We start from the raw sequence: 22,270 nt of genomic DNA on the forward strand, positions 1-22,270 counted from the left end.
AATTTTAGTTGGTTATCGAACCCTTATTATTTATCAATAAAAAACACACAATTGCATGTCATTAATTTTTTTTTTATAAACAGTTTGGTGACGCAACAAATTTGTGCATTAGATGTTTGCATTCTGAGTGATGCAAATTAAGACTAACATCACACACCTCTATGTATATTTTGAGAAGAGCAGAAAGGAATGGGGAGCCCAGGGTGTGAGTATAAATATACTGTTCAATCACTAAACCATCCATTCACTGCCAACAGTACTTTGCTTATACCGCCGAGCTGTGATTTGAGCTGCTTCGTACATATGTGCTTCCATGCTTCCCCTGCCATTAACTTTCAAATATATCAAGAATGTGGGAAGGATTTCCAACACATTCAGGACATCTTAAATAATCTCTTAGTATGTTAATTAAGAGCCTGCGGGCTTCGAAACACCCCGTGAGTAATTTGCAAACCTGGCTGAACACTGGACTGCATGTAGTCTCAAACCCTTCATGGATGTTTCTGGCTGCTCCCTCCAGGGATACACTGCAATTTTCAGGTCATTACATAGCACCCGAATAAGGGGCCTGGCAGGGGGAGGCACGAAGACAAAATTCTAATTGCCATTATCTTACCAGGATTAAACATTTTTGTTTTCATGCTTAAACAAATGAAACTAGGCCAGCAAGCTATAATTAACTTTCTCAAAAAATAAATCAAATAGACCTTTACTATTTCTATTAATTTTTATAATATTTAATTAGAGCCATTACTTGCAAGCAATTGAGGACGGTCAACAAACAAGGTCACACCAACAGGTTTGCTCAAGTGTCCCACAGTCAGTTCAATGCTGTCAGGATTGAAGTTTCTTGACATGAGGCATTAAAATTTCAATTCTTTTCCACAGGGAGAAAAAAAAATTGGGAAACTAATAATAGAGTATAAGAACTCTCTCTTTAAAGAGTACTGATTTTTATTTAACAGTCAAGAATGCAAATGTTTTATATCAGTCTATGTTGACATAACCCTGCCACGAAGTATGCTCTAAAGAGAGAGTTAACAGAAAACAGCATTGTCAAGTACAGTGATGATTTTGTGTACTCATTGTATTTTTGATTATAATGTTTTTCCTCTCCATAAAATATCATCTTGTGATGTACGGTTCTCACAGGTGAGCACTACTCAGTCCTTCAGATCAGTGCCCACTCACCTAGATAATACCTGATTGGTTACTTGACCATTTCTGGATGATGGTGGACACCACAACTGAGCCATATCCTAGCTTTACTTAACATCCAAACACATATGTACATTTTCTTATAAGTCAAGTATAAGAATCAGGAGAGGGAGCTTGGTCTCTGGTTGTTTTATCCACTCCCTCGCTCAGGGATGCTCTGGCTATCAATGTTCCGAGTAGAAATCCTTCCATTCCTTTAGGAATAGAGGAGAAAGTATGCAGGCTTCTGAATGTGTTCGCTGGCAAAGATTAATGGATGTCTATTGTTTCACCTTACCTGTCCTCTTACTAAATGCCACAGGGCCAACGTAGATGCCAGATGTTGGGCTTGCATAGCATCTTCTGTGAGAATTGTGGGACACACTTCCAGGATTCCATCCTTCTGCCTGTTTATTCTTACACTGAATAAAATGAAGACAATATTTAGTGGCAGGGTTATGCCAACACAGATTGATAAAAAACATTTACATTCTTGACTGTTAAATCAGTACTAGCACCATTTTGAAATTCAATCTCTTGCACTACCCTGGGAATGGCAACAGATATGTTCATGGATACACCTCTATTTATTTATTCTAAATATCTACAGCATAGCATTATTTATTCAAAAATCTTTAAGTCACCATATGGCGCACCAAAATTACAAAGGCAAGGAACGTGTTTTAAGTAGTATTGGAACAGCTTTTCCCCATTACATGAACAATTACGAACCATTTATTGCAATGATTAAAACAACTTAATTAAAAGTAGAAAAAATAACATAGCACATCAGTCAGCATTCGATAACATCACAAAAAAAAAAATCAAAGTTTTGCATGGAAATGATTCATCAGAACTGGGTACCAGACTGAATAAGACCAAGAGGGGAGTGGAGGGGAGAACAATTAAGTCAAGAATGTGATCTAACTATTAGAATTGGCTATTTGTTTTTAAAAATAGGAGGTGAAAGGTGTTGGCAAGGTTAAATGTCCAACACAAGATGGACAAAATGAGAGTTAGAACAGCCCCAAACTGGAAGGGGAGAAAGCTGAAGGCAGATGGAGGAAGTAAGCAGAGAAATGAGAGAGATCTAAGGGAGACAAATAAAAGGTTTGATGCTGTTCAAGTCAAAGCTTCAATCATAGAGCTGCAGAGTGCCAAGGAGAAACAAAAACTACTGTTCCTAAAATTTAGTTGGACCAGTGTAGAAGGCCAAATGTCCGAGCAGAAAAGTGGAACTAAGTGAAAATAACAAGCAGACAATGTAGGATCACGTAACAGACAGAACAGAGATGTCTGCCAAAGTTTGCATTTGGACCCTCACTGTAAAGGAACTGACCCACAGCAGCAAATACAGTAAACCAGATTAGAGAAAATACATGAACTGTTGTCTTAAATGGACCCTCAATAATGGTATGGCAAGAAATAAAAAGACAAGTTTCCATGCAGGTGCAGAAGTAGCAACACCTGCCCTTCTACCTCCTCCCCACCGTCCAGGGCCCCAAACATTCCTTCCAGATGAAACAGCAATTTATTTTTACTTGTTTCAATTTAATATACTGTATCCATGGCTCACAGTGCAGTCTCCTCTGCAACGGTGGGTGGAAATCAAAGGCAGATTGGGCAATCGCTTTGTGGAAGACCTCCATTTAGTCAGCAAGTGTGACCCTAGGCTTCCAGCCGCCTATCATTTTATTTCCCTACACACACTGACCTCTTTACAGCTTTCTGGACTTGACATCAAGTTCAACAATATCAGATCATAACCACCATTCCCACTTTTCAGACAGTAGCTTTTGATAATGACTCCACTATATTTACACCTCCTCAAGACCCATCTCTTGTTTCTTCACCTATACTATTACCAAACCCTTTTACTTTGCACCATCATCCCTTTTGTTACCTAATCTCTCCTACCTTCCACCCTATCTCAGATCTTCCCTTTTGTTCTCTTAGCCCCACACCTTTTCCTGCCTCTGTACTTGCTTAAAACTGCTTAAATCTCGAAGGTTTTTCCAGTTCTGATGAAAGATCATCGACCTGAGACATGAGCTCTGTTTCCCTCTCCATAGATGCTGCCTTACCTGAGTACTGCCAGCATTTTATGCCTTTATTTCAGATTTCCAGCATCTTTAGAATTAGAACATTACAGCGCAGTACAGGCCCTTCGGCCCTCGATGTTGCGCCGACCTGTGAAACCATCTGACCTACACTATTCCATTTTCATCCATGTGTCTATCCAATGTCCACTTAAATGCCCTTAAAGTTGGCGAATCTACTACTGCTGCAGGCAGGGCGTTCCACGCCCTTACTACTCTCTGAGTAAAGAAACTACCTCTCACATCTGTCCTATATCTATCACCCCTCAACTTGAAGCTATGTCCCCTCGTGTTTGCCATCACCATCCGAGGAAAAAGACGCTCATTATCCACCCTATCTAACCCTCTGATTATCTTATATGTCTCTATTAAGTCACCTCTCCTCCTCCTCTCCAACGAAAACAACCTCAAGTCCCTCAGCCTTTCCTCGTAAGACCTTCCCTCCATACCAGGCAACATCCTAGTAAATCTCCTCTGCACCCTTTCCATAGCTTCCACATCCTTCCTATAGTGCGGTGACCAGAACTGCACGCAATACTCCAGGTGCGGTCTCACCAGAGTTTTGTACAGCTGCAGCATGACCTCGTGGCTCCGAAACTCGACCCGCCTACTAATAAAAGCTAACACACCATATGCCTTCTTAACAGCCCTATTAACCTGGTTAGCAACCTTCAGGGATTTATGCACCTGGACACCAAGATCTCTCTGTGCATCTACACTACCAAGAATCTTCCCATTAGCCCAGTACTCTGCATTCCTGTTACTCCTTCCAAAGTGAATCACCTCACACTTTTCCGCATTAAACTCCATTTGCCATCTCTCAGCCCAGCTCTGCAGCCTATCTATGTCTCTCTGTACCCTACAACATCCTTCGGCACTATCCACAACTCCACCGACCTTAGTGTCATCTGCAAATTTACTAACCCACCCTTCTACACCCTCTTCCAGGTCATTTATAAAAATGACAAACAGCAGTGGCCCCAAAACAGATCCTTGCGGTACACCACTAGTAACTAAACTCCAGGATGAACATTTGCCATCAACCACCACCCTCTGGCTTCTTTCAGCTAGCCAATTTCTGATCCAAAGCTCTAAATCACCTTCAACCCCATACTTCCATATTTTCTGCAATAGCCTACCGTGGGGAACTTTATCAAACGCCTTACTGAAATCCATATACACCACATCCACTGCTTTACCCTCATCCACCTGTTTGGTCACCTTCTCGAAAAACTCAATAAGGTTTGTGAGGCACGACCTACCCGTCACAAAACCGTGCTGACTATCTCTAATGTACTTATTCTTTTCAAGATGATTATAAATCCTGTCTCTTATAACCTTTTCCAACATTTTACCCACAACCGAAGTAAGGCTCACAGGTCTATAATTACCAGGGCTGGCTCTACTCCCCTTCTTGAACAAGGGGACAACATTTGCAATCCTCCAGTCTTCCGGCACTATTCCTGTCGACAATGACGACATAAAGGTCAAGGACAAAGGCTCTGCAATCTCCTCCCTGGCTTCCCAGAGAATCCTAGGATAAATCCCATCTGGCCCAGGGGACTTATCTATTTTCACACTTTCCAAAATTGCTAACACCTCCTCCTTGTGAACCTCAATCCCATCTAGCCTCGTAGCCTGAATCTCAGTATTCTCAACAACATTTTCTTTCTCTACTGTAAATACTGATGCAAAATATTCATTTAACACTTCCCCTATCTCCTCTGATTCCACACACAACTTCCCACTACTATCCTTGATTGGCCCTAATCTAACTCTAGTCATTCTTTTATTCCTGATATACCTATAGAAAGCCTTAGGGTTTTCCCTGATCCGATCCACCAATGACTTCTCGTGTCCTCTCCTTGCTCTTCTAAGCTCTCCCTTTAGATCCTTCCTGGCTAGCTTGTAGCTCTCAAGCGCCCTAACTGAGCCTTCACGTCTCATCCTAACATAAGCCTTCTTCTTCCTCTTGACAAGCGCTTCAACTTCTTTAGTAAACCACGGCTCCCTCGCTCGACAACTTCCTCCCTGCCTCACAGGTACATACTTATCAAGGACACGCAGTAGCTGCTCCTTGAATAAGCTCCACATTTCGATTGTTCCCATCCCCTGCAGTTTCCTTCCCCATCCTACGCATCCTAAATCTTGCCTAATCGCATCATAATTTCCTTTCCCCCAGTTATAATTCTTGCCCTGCGGTATATACCTGTCCCTGCCCATCGCTAAGGTAAACCTAACCGAATTGTGATCACTATCACCAAAGTGCTCACCTACATCTAAATCTAACACCTGGCCGGGTTCATTTCCCAGTACCAAATCCAATGTGGCATCGCCCCTGGTTGGCCTGTCTCCATACTGTGTCAGAAAACCCTCCTGCACACACTGTACAAAAACTGACCCATCTAAAGTACTCGAACTATAGTATTTCCAGTCGATATTTGGAAAGTTAAAGTCCCCCATAACAACTACCCTGTTACTCTCACCCCTGTCGAGAATCATCTTCACTATCCTTTCCTCTACATCTCTGGAACTATTCGGAGGTCTATAAAAGACTCCCAACAGGGTAACCTCACCTCTCCTGTTTCTAACCTCAGCCCATACTACCTCAGTAGACGAGTCCTCAAACGTCCTTTCTGTCGCTGTAATACTCTCCTTGATTAACAATGCCACACCCCCCCCCCCTCTTTTACCATCTTCTCTGTTCTTACTGAAACATCTAAATCCCGGAATCTGCAACATCCATTCCTGCCCCTGCTCTGCCCATGTCTCCGAAATGGCCACTACATCGAGATCCCAGGTGCCAACCCATGCTGCAAGCTCACCCACCTTATTCCGGATGCTCCTGGCGTTGAAATAGACACACTTTAAACCAGGTTCTTGCTTGCCAGTGCCCTCTTGCGTCCTTGTAACCATATCCCTGACCTCACTACTCTCAACATCCTGTACACTGGCACTACAATTTAGGTTCCCATTCCCCTGCTGAATTAGTTTAAACCCCCCCGAAGAGCACTAGCAAACCTCCCCCCCAGGATATTGGTACCCCTCTGGTTCAGGTGAAGACCATCCTGTTTGTAGAGGTCCCACCTACCCCAGAAAGAGCCCCAATTATCCAGGAAAGCAATATGTTGCTTTCGTATGAATGGACATGTGTTGCATGTACTCTAGACCCGGCCAGTAGTACGAGCAATTTTTAAAATTTTCTCTTGGGATGTAGCGAGCACTGACAAGGTTGCACTTTGTTACCCATCCCATTTCCTGCTTATCTTTACAAAAATGCCCTTACAATTTCCTATTATCTGGTAACTGTTTTTCATATTCCATTTTACTTTTCTAAACCGCTTTCATCTCCCCACTACACTTTCTGTGTTCCTAATGAGTTTCTTCAATATGGTTAGCTCTAATTTTAGCATGTCTACCTTTTAAGTTTTGGTTTGATTTTAATCTCACTATTTATGCAGGGAACACTATATTTTGATGTACCACTTTCACCTTGTACTCTTGCCACTTCATATTTGAAAATTTTCCACTCTTTTGGGGGGTAGATCCCTTATCTTATTGATCTGTGCCTTTTTTCCAGTCCAGTCCAGTCCCATTATCCTATTGGACTGTTACATTGAAACTATGTTGTAGTTGCTATTTTGCCTGCTCTCATGCCAGTTATTTCCCAGAACCAAATCCAGCAATACTTACTGCCTTGACGATCTAGAAACATACAGATCTCATAAACAGTCCTAGATGCATTCTAAAAGGCGTTTGCTACTTCAAACATGTGCATCCCTTTTATTCCAGTCCATTTTGAGATATTTACAATTACCTAGTATTATTGTCCATTAGTCTTAACATTCTTTCCAAACCGTTCACAGATTTCCCCTCCTATCTCATCTCCATTGTTTGGTGGTCTGCACTGCACATCCCTCAACCTTTTATTTAAATTTCTTTGCCGCATCTCGCTCTGGCTCTCATATCTATTCAAACCTACTGATCTCCTTTCAGGCTACAACCTTCTCAAACTGCTTCATCTTCAACCTTCGTTACCAAGCTTGTATTTCTCCAGCTGCCTCACAGACTCTGGACTTCTGACTTTTCTCACCAATTCCAGGTAGACTAGTTAACCTCAGCCACTGAAGGTTATTTCTGATCACTGACCCCCTATTCTGAAGATGTCCTTGTTTTGTCCAGCTCTCTGTCTCATGCCCATGCAATTTAAAACATTTTCCTCCATGAACCTGCCATTAGCCACCACCCTGGATTCAGAAATCCCACTACTGGCCCAGTTCCTCTCCCACACCACCCTTGTTCCTTTCGCCACATGCCCTCCCTCATCCCCAAGTCCACCCAATTTTACCCTTCAAGCCAGTATCTTCTCCTAGCATCATCCCAGGGTCACCACCCTCAGTCAAGACCACAGCCTCCCTCAAATATACCTTTAGTTAACCTAGAGTGCACCATTACAACTACTGTTACAGGTTTTCTCAGTGGCAGCCCCAAATATTTCAGTCCCTGCCCATGGTCACAGATCCACCCAACTTAGTTCCCAACACCCTTCCACTTTCCATTACCTCACTCCCTAGATCCACCAGTCGACTATCAAATCCTGGCCCACTACGTACCACTCTACAGAACACGAGTGCTTTTGCAAATAAGGTCAGCCATCCACAACATTATGAATGTACCAATTGACATCCTGAAATATTTGGTTTATCGACAATGTGTCTTTGAAAATGCCACAGTCAGAATGTAGGTCCAGTTGGTCCACCTATTGTCCTAGCAGTTGTTACCAACATGAGTGCCTACAAGGTGGATACTTGTCTAATTTAAGACATCAAAATAACTAGCCTCATGGTTCGCAAATTCAGGTACGTTCTCAGTGAAGTAAGCCCTGCCTGAACCGCTGTGTTTATCTGCTTCCTTGTACAGCTAATCCTGCACTTGATGAAATATCCCAGAGCCTTACTAAGCTAAATAACCACATCATGACCTGCCTCAGCTTTCTCCTCTCCAAGAAGAATCCCAGCTCACAGATGATCCTTCTATGTTTTCTTTGCTCATTCCAGAATCATTTCATATGCCCTTTTTGGCTACATCCCTCCTCTCATGATGATTTCATATTTCAGGATTTCAGACTATGAGGCCATGGGGTACCCAAGCGTAATTTGTTAAAAATGCTAGTAGCTAAAACACTTGGGAAGTTTCATCCATGGGACGGCAGTGCTAACAAGTATAGATTTAATTGTAGATGAGGCTACTAGAAGCACCCCGAGAGAATGGAAGATGTAGGGCTGAATTTTCCCAGCCTTGTGGTTGTGGGAGGTGCCAGGGAGCTGCATCAGGATGGCTGCAGCCATGGAACTTTCCCAGGGTGGGATGGGAAGAGGGCCACTGATAGTTGGGGCGATTTTGCAGCCTCTCTGCCATTTTGCCAGTATAAAGTGGCTCCCGGCTCAATGGAGGTGGCCTCCCTGCAGCAAGCCGAGGAACCATCGGAGCCAGAGGCTCCATTCCACAAAGAAGGGGCTGAATTAACTAAAGGCCGCGATTGTGGCCGAGACTGAACCGGGGAGGGGTTTCCTCTCTACCCCAAATCACCTACCAGTCTATATCCTGGCTATTTAATTACTGATAGGCAGGCCAGCCAGGCCGTCGCCATACCGTAGTCCTTGACCTTCAACAGTAGTGCCCATCTCTATGGGGCTGCCATGACTCTAGAGCTGACAGCCCTCTGCATCTGTATGATTCCTCTTTTTATACAACCCAATGTCTCATGTTTTCTTGATATGAAACACAATTTTTCTTAACTTCAAGAGATTTAGCTACAATTAACAGATCGCTTTCCTATTTCATGCCAGTATTTTCCCATTAAACCTTCTGTTTATTTCAGATCACCAAGTGCGTGACTTTATACTTATTTAAATAACAACTGCCACTTGATGGTCCATGTTCCCAAATCTCCCTGCAGCTTTCCCAATCTCCTGTGGTATTAACCACCCATGCTATTTTTCCATGTTCTGGCACCCTCTTCTAAAATCATTCAAGAAAGTGAAGAGAACTTGTCCCAAAATCAGGCCCTACGCAACCGATCTATCACATCGCCACTCATAACATTTCACGAACATAAACCTTTGGTTACCTATCTGCCAGCTACAATATGATCCATCTTATGTGCATGCTAATTTTCTTAATTATTTTTCCATCAATATGCTCCAACACTGTTCCGCACCTGAAGCTAAAGACCAGTTCTATGAACAACTCCATAACATCATTAGCAGCATCCCCAACACCGAACACCTATTCCTGCTGGGGGACTTTAATGCCAGGGTTGGGGCCGACCATGACTCATGGCCCTCCTGCCTTGGGCGCTATGGCGTTGGAAGGATGAATGAGAACGGGCAGAGACTGCTTGAGTTGTGTACCTATCATAACCTCTGCATCACCAACTCGTTCTTTCACACTAAACCCTGTCACCAGGTTTCATGGAGGCACCCAAGATCACGTCGTTGGCACCAGCTAGACCTCATTGTCACAAGGCGAGCCGCCTTAAACAGTGTTCAAATCACACGCAGCTTCCACAGTGCGGACTGCGACACCGACCACTCCCTGGTGTGCAGCAAGGTTAGACTCAGACCAAAGAAGTTGCATCATTCCAAGCAGAAGGGCCACCCGCGCATCAACACGAGCAGAATTTCTCACCCACAGCTGTTACAAAAATTTCTAAATTCACTTGTAACAGCCCTTCAAAACACTCCCACAGGGGATGCTGAGACCAAGTGGGCCCACATCAGAGACGCCATCTATGAGTCAGCTTTGACCACCTACGGCAAAAGTGCGAAGAGAAATGCAGACTGGTTTCAATCTCATAATGAAGAGCTGGAACCTGTCATAGCCGCTAAGCGCATTGCACTTTTGAACTACAAGAAAGCCCCCAGCGATTTAACATCCGCAGCACTTAAAGCAGCCAGAAGTACTGCACAAAGAACAGCTAGGCGTTGCGCAAACGACTACTGGCAACACCTATGCAGCCATATTCATCTGGCCTCAGACACCGGAAACATCAGAGGAATGTATGATGGCATGAAGAGAGCTCTTGGGCCAACCATCAAGAAGATCACCCCCCTCAAATCTAAATCGGGGGACATAATCACTGACCAACGCAAACAGATGGACCGCTGGGTTGAGCACTACCTAGAACTGTACTCCAGGGAGAATGCTGTCACTGAGACTGCCCTCAATGCAGCCCAGCCTCTACCAGTCATGGATGTGCTGGACATACAGCCAACCAAATCGGAACTCAGTGATGCCATTGATTCCCTAGCCAGCGGAAAAGCCCCTGGGAAGGACAGCATTACCCCTGAAATAATCAAGAGTGCCAAGCCTGCTATACTCTCAGCACTACATGAACTGCTATGCCTGTGCTGGGACGAGGGAGCAGTACCCCAGGACATGCGCGATGCCAACATCATCACCCTCTATAAAAACAAAGGTGACCGCGGTGACTGCAACAACTACCGTGGAATCTCCCTGCTCAGCATAGTGGGGAAAGTCTTTGCTCGAGTCGCTCTGAACAGGCTCCAGAAGCTGGCCGAGCGCGTCTACCCTGAGGCACAGTGTGGCTTTCGTGCAGAGAGATCGACTATTGACATGCTGTTCTCCCTTCGTCAGATACAGGAGAAATGCCGTGAACAACAGATGCCCCTCTACATTGCTTTCATTGATCTCACCAAAGCCTTTGACCTCGTCAGCAGACGTGGTCTCTTCAGACTACTAGAAAAGATCGGATGTCCACCAAAGCTACTAAGTATCATCACCTCATTCCATGACAATATGAAAGGCACAATTCAACATGGTGGCTCCTCATCAGAGCCCTTTCCTATCCTGAGTGGTGTGAAACAGGGCTGTGTTCTCGCACCCACACTTTTTGGGATTTTCTTCTCCCTGCTGCTTTCACATGCGTTCAAATCCTCTGAAGAAGGAATTTTCCTCCACACAAGATCAGGGGGCAGGTTGTTCAACCTTGCCCGTCTAAGAGCGAAGTCCAAAGTACGGAAAGTCCTCATCAGAGAACTCCTCTTTGCTGACGATGCTGCTTTAACATCTCACACTGAAGAATGCCTGCAGAGTCTCATCGACAGGTTTGCGTCTGCCTGCAATGAATTTGGCCTAACCATCAGCCTCAAGAAAACGAACATCATGGGGCAGGATGTCAGAAATGCTCCATCCATCAATATTGGCGACCACGCTCTGGAAGTGGTTCAAGAGTTCACCTACCTAGGCTCAACTATCACCAGTAACCTGTCTCTAGATGCAGAAATCAACAAGCGCATGGGTAAGGCTTCCACTGCTATGTTCAGACTGGCCAACAGAGTGTGGGAAAATGGCGCACTGACACGGAACACAAAAGTCCGAGTGTATCAGGCCTGTGTCCTCAGTACCTTGCTCTACGGCAGCGAGGCCTGGACAACGTATGCCAGCCAAGAGCGACGCCTCAATTCATTCCATCTTCGCTGCCTTCGGAGAATACTTGGCATCAGGTGGCAGGACTATATCTCCAACACAGAAGTCCTTGAAGCGGCCAACATCCCCAGCTTATACACACTACTGAGTCAGCGGCGCTTGAGATGGCTTGGCCATGTGAGCCGCATGGAAGATGGCAGGATCCCCAAAGACACATTGTACAGCGAGCTCGCCACTGGTATCAGACCCACCGGCCGTCCATGTCTCCGTTATAAAGACGTCTGCAAACGCGACATGAAATCGTGTGACATTGATCACAAGTCGTGGGAGTCAGTTGCCAGCATTCGCCAGAGCTGGCGGGCAGCCATAAAGACAGGGCTAAATTGTGGCGAGTCGAAGAGACTTAGTAGTTGGCAGGAAAAAAGACAGAGGCGCAAGGGGAGAGCCAACTGTGCAACAGCCCCAACAAACAAATTTCTCTGCAGCACCTGTGGAAGAGCCTGTCACTCCAGAATTGGCCTTTATAGCCACTCCAGGCGCTGCTTCACAAACCACTGACCACCTCCAGGCGCGTATCCATTGTCTCTCGAGATAAGGAGGCCCAAAAGAACATCAAAATGTTCCTAAAATCTAATCAAATCATGTCTACATTGCTGCCTGAACTGCATCCATATTTTATCAAAGAATTCTATTAAATTGTTCTGCCATGGCTTCCCTTTCTTAATCACTTATTCTATATCTCCCTAAATGTTCAACCAACTTGTCCCTGAAAACTGATTCTCTCGAATTTCCACTTGCAGAGACAAGACTAACTGGCTTATACTTAAAATAAGCCAGACCCCCTTTTCAAACAAAGGCATTACATTTGCTACTCTCAGCATTCAACTATGTTTCATGGCCCGTGCTTGACAACATGGTTAATGGCTTCCTTGGCTCATGTACCATCCTTCTCCATTTCAAAAAACCTATCCTGACCGAGACATGCACTTCAACTGCCATCCAATATCTTGCTTCCCACTACCATCTACTCCCTCCTTCCCCAAAGTCTTGGAACATTCATAAGTATTTACTGTACAGAAACAGGTCACTCCACCAAACAGGTTCATGTCGGGTTTATACACGACTTGTCCCATCCCTCTTCGTCTAACGCCGTCAACATATCTTTCTATTTGCTTCTCCATCATGTACTTACCCAATTTCCCCTTGAATGCATCAATACTATTTGCCTCAATTACTTCCTGTGGTCGGGAGTTCCACATTCTACTGGGTAAAGAAGTTACTCTCTGGGTAAAGTTTCTCCCGAATTCCCTATTGAATTTTATTAGTTTACTATCTTAAATTTAAGGCCCCCAATTTGGGTCTCCACTGCAACTGAAAACATCTTCCTTACGTCTACCCTTTCAAACTCTTTAATAATCTTCAAGAGCTTGATCAGGCCACCCTTCAATTTTCTCTTTTCTAGAGAAAAGCACCCCAGCCTTTTCATCTTCCCAATAGATATAACCTCAATTTTGGTACTGTTCCGGAAAATGTTTTCTGCAGCTTCTTCAATGCCTAAATATCCTTTCTACAATATGGAGATCGGAACTCTTCAAAATCCTCGAAGTGTGGTCTAACCAAGGTTCTGTACAAGTTACCTCCTCTGCTTTTCCATTCTATCCTTTTAGAAATGAACCTCATTGCTTTGTTTAATATTTTATGGCCTTATTAACCTGTATATCTGTAGCCTCTGTTCCTCTATCCCATTTAGACACTGAATTTTCAAGGAGTATGTGGCTTCCTTATTCTTGCTACCAAAGCATACCATCTCACACTTATCTATATTGAAGTCCATTTGCCAATTATATGCCCATTATTCAAGTTTATTAATGTCTTCCTGTATTTTGTCACTGTTTTCCTCTGTTCTAAATAAACTCCCTAACTTCGAAAATTTTGAAATTGTACTCCAGATTTCAGAGTCCAAGTCATTCACATAAATGGCGAACAAGAGTGGTTCCAGCACCGATTCTTGTGAAACAGCACTTCCCAGCATTTGCAACTTGCCGTAACTCCATATGCTCGGATCTTAGTCATAGATTGACTAACACTGTACCTTAGTAAAAAGCTTTTTGGAAATCCGAATATATTACGTTTACTGCATTATCCTTATCTACTCTGTCTGTTACTTAGTTAAAAAACTGAATCAGGCTGGTGAAGCATTTTGGAATCTCTGCTGACAACTATTATATTTTCAGTTTCGAGATGCTTTACCATTACATCTTTGATTAAGGCTTCCATTATCTTTCCCACCACTGCCGTGAAGATGATTCGTCTACAGCTCCCTGGGCTTGTTCTACCTCCTTTTTTATATATAGGAATCACATTGTCTGTCCACCAATCGTTGCCTTATATCTATGTACAAATGCCTCTGCTACTGCTTTTCTAACTTTTAATGTGTAGGGCTATCTAAGTTTGATAAATTTATCAACAATCTCCCCTTTCTATCTTAAATGTCTTTATATTCTTTTTGACCTCTAATATCATGTCCACGTTGGTAATTTTCCTGGTAAACATCGAGACAAAGTAACTATTAAATATTTCTGCCATTTGTTGTCATAACCTACAAGTTTCTACAACATTCATTATAAGTTTCATTGCCTCCTAGCTCTACACTCAAATCTACCACAACCTCCAGTTCAAAACTTCTCTATCTGCATCCTCATACCATCAGAAGGCTATGAGCAATGGAAACCACCTTGATCAAAGGCAACTGTGGTTAATGAAATAGTGACATATCAACCCTTTATGGTGCTCAATGCAGTCAATGATGCAATCTTCCTTTACAGCTTCCCCTCCGCTGGTCCAGCCCTGTTGGCTTCCCTTGTACAGTTGCATTCCTATCTTTTCCAATGCAGCCAGAACATTTCCAGCACCAGCTACTCCTCACCCAGGTAGCCTTGCCTGGATTTCCCCAAAGATCCAGTCATGGTCCTTACTCATCTACAAGTTGCACCTTGATGACACAAGATATAATTGCATAAGATCGGATTCTAGGCATATACCAACAAGAGAGAGCCATGCCTGCCCGTTACTTTCCTTGACAGTCTCTATGTTGGCAGGCTGCCTAACATTAAATTGGGAATAAGCCAGAATGTGTAGCAATTTAACACGATAAAAGCCAATGCCCTTTGTTTTACTCCCGCGCCACCACCCCACTCCCAACGCATAAAACCTCTGCATTCTTAACTTCTTGGTTGTTAACACATGCTATATGCAACCTCGGCATTGCTTGATTAGGAGCTGAGCTTCAAACCACATATGCTATTCATCAGCACTTAGATTTATTTTCAAGACACTGCTCACCCTCACCTTCTCAAAGCCAATTATGGATAAGCAATAAATGTTGGCCTTGTCAGTGACACCCACATCCCATGAAAGAATAGTAAAAACCTGTTACACTCAGCCATCAATAACTCATGCCAGAGTCACTTCAAATTGTTGATTTCTCCAATATCCTCTTTGTCAACGTCCATACACCACCAATTACAAACAGTGCAAAATTCCAACACCCATATCTGACGCAGCACCAAATGCTGCTATTAAATCACACATCCTTACCAAGGAATGGTTTCCTCTCGCCCCAATAAAATCTTGCTCTGATCTAAATTTAAAAGTCTGAACAAAAAAAACTTGATAAATGGTAAAGTTTACAAAAATAATTCTAACACTGTCTTAAAAAGCTGAAACCATGCTAACACTAGTTAAGTACTTCTGAACTAAGGAATACTTCCAGAATTGATACTGTTGTTCTGAACAGAGAATGAATTGGAAGAAAAAAAAAAATTTCTTCCAAAAAGGAGCTAACCACATTAGAATGACAGAACAAACTAGCATTCGTAAATAAAGACACTTTCACAGGTTTTTGTTCAATAAGGGATGTTAACAAACTTCCATTTCACAACTGAAATAAAAGATCAGATCAATCAAATTTAGGCTTTTCCTTAGCTTCATAACCTGATATTGTTCCCAGAAAACTCTTCACAAGAAGTAATTTCCATCTCCAAAAATAGATACTGGGAGCAGGGAAGGAGATAAAGAATAAAATATCTTAAACTTGAAGAAAAATGTTAATAAGCAAAAAAAAAAAGAGACAGAAAAAATTATGGAACAGATAAGAAGGCAGATAAGGGCTTTTTAAATAAAACTATTCCTGATAGTTGAATAGATTAATATAATTTTTGCAACAAAAAGCATGAACTGAAAACCATAGAAATTGCTTGGTTAGAGAAACAGAAGTTTCCCTGAAATCTACATTATTATAAAGGATAAAATTTTAACAAGATATTACAGTTTATGAATTTTGGCAAAAAGTACAACAAAATACACAAACCTACACTTCCAGAATCTACCCACAGAGATTTTGCGATAGCTAGGGGCTGGACTAGTGGGGAGGTTTTTCCGGCACCAATCAATCAGAAACTGCTTGGGAGATTTGCCTGTCCAACTTCGTGAAGTGTAGTCGAAGTTCCGCACATCCTTCGGCTCATTTTTTCCTATAATGGTTTTCAGATCAGAATAGTTTTTAAAATGGCAACAGAATTGGAAAAAATTCATCCTAAAACTATATTATTCAACCACAGGTATTAAATTGTTCAGTTACTTACTTTCCTCTTTTAATTTTGTTGTAGATTCTTCCAGCAAAGTTAAGTTAAGGACAGCTTCATGCTTATCATCACGGAGGTCAGCAGAGCATTTGTCATTCTTCTTTAGGTCTACCATCTTTATTGAAGGATCAAAAGCAGGATGTTTCTCCAACTGTTTAATCTCTACACCAGAAGTTAAAAATGTCAAAAATGGACCATTTTATCCAAAGTACTTTGTTTAAGTGTACATTTATCAACCCAGAAATTCATCTGTTTTAACGCTAACTCGAGAAATAGAAAATTGTCAAACTTCAGCCAACATAGTAATTTATAAAATTCAGCTTCATAAAAATAGAACAGAATTCAGTTGTTACAACGTCATGTCATACTTTGAAGTAATAACTTGTGCTTATTTTACAATACAATTTAATATTTTATTTTCCTAACCAGCGTCCTTCTAGGCTACAAAAGCAAAGATTCTGCAATCTTTTCTCATAACTCAGCGTTTTTACATATTGGATCAGTCTTGATGCTTGTTTGTGCTACATACTCTTACAGTAACACAACCAAATCATGACATTTTAAATAAGGGCTAACAAGTGCATTGTAAAATCTTAGCACCGTCTATAGCCAGGATGTCCTGATTTGTACAAACAAGTGTGATACACACACTATTTTAATACTTCAAAGCCTTTTCACACATTGACCGCAAAAAGTAACATATCAACAGTTTTGAGGTTCTTTCTAGCCTACACTAATTCAACTACACTTAGTGTAAACTTATGCGCCATATTTTTTCAACCCCTGTGTAACAATCTAAAACTTGGGATTCAAGTGTGTATCTTGTGGCAAGCCCCATTAGTTAGGATTTTTCTCTGCACCCTTCAATTCAAAACTTTTTTGCACTGTTATTTGCTCGAAGTGTGAACTGATAATGGCATGGCAAGGGCAATGGAACATTCCAGAGCTGAGCGAACAGCAGGTCCAACAGTCCTGAACCCAATGATAGTCAAGGATTAAGAAACAGGGGGACAACAAAGCAGAAAAATGAATTAGAGAGTGGGTGAATTAAAATCGAATCAGATACAGGAGGAAAGGAAAGATTAAATTGTGAGAAAAAAAAGAAAAGGAAAAGTGAAGAAATAAAATTTGACATTTTAAATCGAACAATTTACTCCTTGAAAGGATAAGACTCCACAGTTTATACTGTTCAATTTCTGGGTCAGAGGGGTTGATTGGCACTATATTAACAATTATCTAGTCAATATGATGCTTAGGCCGATAATTATCAGGCTAAATTACTGTTGGAAAATTTAATGCACAAATATGCAAATCCAGAAAGTTCTTACAAATAGCAGGGAGGCGAAGGGAGAGATGCCATTTGCAAAAAGCAAACAGCGAAGCTGAGTCAATCGACAAGCAACTCAAGATTTGCAACTCATGCCATCTCTTAATCCTCTTGCTGGCTGATTTGCTTGTTAACAACAACACGGGTCTTTAACATGATTCTTTTACCCCCATCTAGACCCAGCCCATTCACTCTGGGCTATGGAAACAAAATAGTGTTACGAGGTGTTTCCATTTTTTGTTAAACCTTGAGAATTTGTATTTTAAAACCGAAATGAATTTCAAGATGTTGGAACTTAGGGTTTTTTTTTTAAAAGAAGGTCACCAGAAGGTTTGGTCTGAATTTGAACTGTGAACAGTTACTGGAAGGCACCTGTTTTCAAATAACACAGCAGGGGTTGTTTTGACTTGGAGAGATGTTTACGAAGAAGTGACAGGCCAAGATTTATAGGACAGGAGATTTGACTTCTGAACTGTTTTAGTTTCATTTTGAACTGTTACAACAGTCAGTTGTTGCTTCGCGCTTGTTAGGGGAAGACAGCTCATCTCCTCCTCTTGAAAAGAAACCCTGTATTTCCAATATAGCAGATTCCCATTTCCTTCTGTATTTGAAGGAATCTTGCATCGAATGTGTGGAACTGAAACCTTGTAGCTGCCTTCCTGCTCTAAGACTGATTTCGAGCCTTCTGTAGCTGCATCTCTTGCAACGCCTACCCAAATTGATCATTAACATCGACTGGATAGAACTGTTCTAGGAAGATCCCATTGACAACCATCGAGATGCATTTGGGAAGCCGAACGAAAACAAAGGACATCTTCCCATGCTTTCTTTTCAATCCAAGTGTTTTTTTTATTCTACCTGTTTTCTTTGCAACAGCTGTAAACATATTACCTTTCTATTTTCCCAGTTGACCGGTTATGTATGTATGTGTGTTAGGGCTAGGATAAATAAGGGGCTTTAATATTTGTTTATTGAAGAAACCTGGTTGATTTGTTATATTCTGGGAAAAATAGAGTATATGGTTGACCGTAACGTTAAGTTGGAAAATTTAAATATATGTTGTGACCTGTGGAGAAGAAGGACGGAATTAACAGTGCACTTCTCCCACCCCGGTCATAACAATAGTTTATAATACTATTAACTATCATATGTACTCGCAAGGGCAGTATCCCAAGAACTTCATTAATACCTGCAGTCCAACAGCAATTGTGATTTCTAGAGTTTGTTCATAATAGTTTGATTTGTTATTGCTTTCCTTAATGCTATTACACTCAACAAAATTCCTGAATCATGTTTTCCCTGTTGTTTGAATAATGCTATCACATCTTCAACAACCACTAAACAAGCAGACAGAGCCTCAGTTTAAATAAAGAGACACACTTCCCTTTCTCTCCACTCTTGAACTCAAATAAATTGCATTTTACAATACAGATATCCACAAGTAAACTAAAGTACATTCCAACAGAGCTTCACATTTACTACATATTTTTCACCAATTTGGTTTCACAGCTCAACTATGAACAGCTTATTCGTCAGAATAGGTTCAGTCAATTACTTAAAATACTTCTCCAGTTTAAAAAGCACTCCAGATTTTCATAGCTTGCAAATGTTACTTGCTTAATCACCAAGACCATCCCATTTCAATGGCCAACATTGCTAGGCCTAATCATGTGAAATCTTATGTCTTCAATTTCACAAGAGACATCAAAGACAATTTTTGTTGGGTATTGTCCTCATTCCTGCCCTTCCAGCCCACGATTACTTCAATGTCTTTTAACAATTGTACCTCTACATAAAAAGGGAGCGAAAGATAGACTGAATAATTACAGGCCAGTCAGTCTAACCTCAATAGTGGGCAAATTATTGGAATCAATCCTGAGACACAGGATAAACTGTCACATAGAAAGGCACGGATTAATCAAGGTCAGCATGGATTTGCTAAGGGAAGATCTTGTCTGACCAACTTGAACAAATTTTTTGAAATAACAAGGAAGATAGATGAGGGAAGTGCAGTTGATGTGGTCCCCAGAGTTTAGCAAGGCTTTTGACCACATAGCAGATTTTGTTTTAAAAATAAAATCTCATGGGATCCATGGAAATGCAGCAAGGCGAATACAAAATTGGCTCAGTGGCAGGAAACAAAGGGTAATTGCTGACGGGTGTTTATGCAACTGGAGGGCCGTTGCCAGTGGCTCAGTATTGGGTCCCCTGTTTTTTGTGGTATATGTTAACGATTTGGACTTAAATGTAGGGGGCGTGATCAAGAAGTTTGCAGGCGACACAAAGATTGGTCGTGTGGTAGACAGCAAGAATAGCTGCAGCAAGATATAGATGATCTGGGCAGAAAAGTGGCAAATGGAATTCAACATAGAGAAGTGTGAGGTGATGCATTTGGGGAGGTCAGAAAAGGCACAGGAATAAACGATCAATGGGAAAATACTGAGAAGTGTAGAGGAATTGAGGGACCTTGGAGTGAATGTCCACAGATCCCTGAAGGTAGGACAGGTTGATGAGGTGGTTAAGAAGGCATATGGAATCCTTTCCTTTATTAGCTGAGGTATAGAATATAAGAGCAGGGAGGTTATGCTGGAACTGTATAACTCATCGGTTAGGCCACAATTGGAGTACCATGTGCAGCTCTGGTCACCTCATTACAGAAAAGACGCAAATGCACTAGAGAGGATACAGAGGAGATTTACGAAGATGTTGCCAGGACTGGAAAAATGCAGCTGTAAGGAAAGACTGGATAGGCTGTGGTTGTTCTCCTTGGAACAGAGAAGGGGAGATCTGATTGAAATGTACATAATTTTGAGGGGCCTGGATAGAATGGAGGTGAAGGGCCTATTTACCATAGCAAAGAGGTCAGTGACTAGAGGGCATAGATATAAAGTAATTGGAAGATTGGAGGGGAGATAAGGAAAGATTTTTTCAACCAGAGAGTGGTGAGGGTCTGGAACTCACTGCCCGAAAGGGCAGTCGAGGCAAAAAACCCTCAACTCATTCCAAAGGATTCTGAATATGCACCTTAAGTGTCGTAATCTGAAGGCCAAAGACCAAATGCTGGAAGGTGGGATTAGACAGGGTGGATCGTTTTTTCCAGTGGCACAGACACAATGGGCCAAGTGGCCTCCTTCTGTGCTGTAAACTTTCTATTATTCCAATAAACTTTTAAAAACCACTTTTACAAAAATCCTACATCACAGCAGTGAAACGGAGTAACTATGTCCTTACCCTGTTGCAGTATCTTTATTCTATCACCTGCTTCTCTCTGAGCATGTTTGTTATTACTCTGTTTAAAGGACAGAGCCCGTTCTTTGGTATCAAGCAGTTTTGCTGTCAGTTCCAAGTAAAGAGCATTCTGTTCAATAAAAAAGTAAAATTCACTTGAATTGCCATCAAAAGATTTTAAATCTTGCTAGTAACTGCAATATTTTATGCTAAACATATGCTATTACAGTGAATTATGAAATAAGAAGAAAAAATGGTACTGAAACCAACACTTCCAACTGACCATAACAAGACCTCTCAAAAATGTATTTCTTTTCCTGAGAGGGGTGACAACCACAGGAAATTGATTTTCAAAACTATTAAGTTATTTCATTTCAGACAGGACATGAGGCCCATCGCAATTGGGGTCAATGCTCCTGGGTTAGAAAGAGTAACAAGAAAGCCTGAGTAAGGCATTATCAAGCTTAATTCTGATGTTTCCTATGGTCAAAGAGCCTACTGACACTCACTTGAAGCTCACATCAATAATGGTATTAGGTGAGGTATCAGAGGGCACTTCGCAGTGACAGAAATGTAACCTATCAAGAGGTCTTCACTATCTTCGAGAGAAGAACATTGATGAGAAAGTGAAAAACAGGCAGTTCCAAGATCAAGATCCAACACGAAGATAATTACAAGACAACTGCCTTGTGTTTAATATTACAATCTATATTCCTCAAATCAAATAAATTGAAATTTAGAAAAGGGATATTCACCTTGGCAAGACTAAGCCAGAGATGCCCCACAGAGCATTTTCCTACAAAAATTTAAATTAACAAAATATTTTTGATCAATTTATTGTGATAGCTAATCAATGACAAAACTATTTGCCAGAACTCAAGATTTTAAAAAGGTTTAGTAAATTCTCAACATTTCACAAAATACTTCAATTTAGTTTTTTCTGCTTTCAAGTATACTTGACATTTTCATAGCTTACAACTACCATTGTAATTTAAATTTGCTTTTAACAGTTCAATATGCAGTAATATGGAGGAAAAAGGAACTTGTATTTCATGTAAAAACTTCCATGTTCCACTCGTGGTTATTTTTCAGTCATAAGTACACAACCAATTTTCTTTCTTCACACAGTTCAAAATGATTTTTATACTCACTGGATCAAACTGTTCATGCTTTTCAGAGGTCTTTCCTGGTATTTCATTATCCTGATCTTCTTCATCATCATCACCACTGCTATTTGCTTTTTCAGCATATCGCAAAATCCATTCCTTCATGCTAACTTGCGTGCTTTGACTTTCGGCTATCTATCAGCAAGAGAATATAGCAAC

At 41.6% G+C, this 22,270-nt stretch overlaps 1 protein-coding gene across 7 annotated transcripts in view; it reads right to left on the reverse strand.

The window, feature by feature from the left end:
* dhx29 (DEAH (Asp-Glu-Ala-His) box polypeptide 29) overlaps window positions 1-22,270 on the reverse strand; it is a 145,360-nt gene that overhangs the window by 89,250 nt on the left and 33,840 nt on the right. For 5 of the 7 annotated variants that reach the window (XR_010975181.1, XR_010975179.1, XR_010975180.1 and 2 more), the window contains exons 6-10: window positions 22,097-22,246; window positions 20,949-21,075; window positions 16,391-16,552; window positions 16,117-16,279; window positions 1,496-1,619 (exon numbers count right to left, since the gene is read on the reverse strand). Coding sequence is in view for 4 of the 7 variants with exons in the window: in XM_068032986.1 (XP_067889087.1) it covers window positions 1,496-1,619; window positions 16,117-16,279; window positions 16,391-16,552; window positions 20,949-21,075; window positions 22,097-22,246 (726 nt within the window). In the remaining 3 variants the exon portion in view is untranslated. Of the gene's footprint in view, window positions 1-1,495; window positions 1,620-16,116; window positions 16,280-16,390; window positions 16,553-20,948; window positions 21,076-22,096; window positions 22,247-22,270 lie in introns of those variants that run through there. The other 2 variants (XM_068033017.1, XM_068033026.1) reach the window with 2 other exon arrangements.

This window comes from Heterodontus francisci, chromosome 1 (assembly GCF_036365525.1).
Source record: "Heterodontus francisci isolate sHetFra1 chromosome 1, sHetFra1.hap1, whole genome shotgun sequence".
In the NCBI taxonomy this organism is placed as follows: Eukaryota; Metazoa; Chordata; class Chondrichthyes; order Heterodontiformes; family Heterodontidae; genus Heterodontus; species Heterodontus francisci.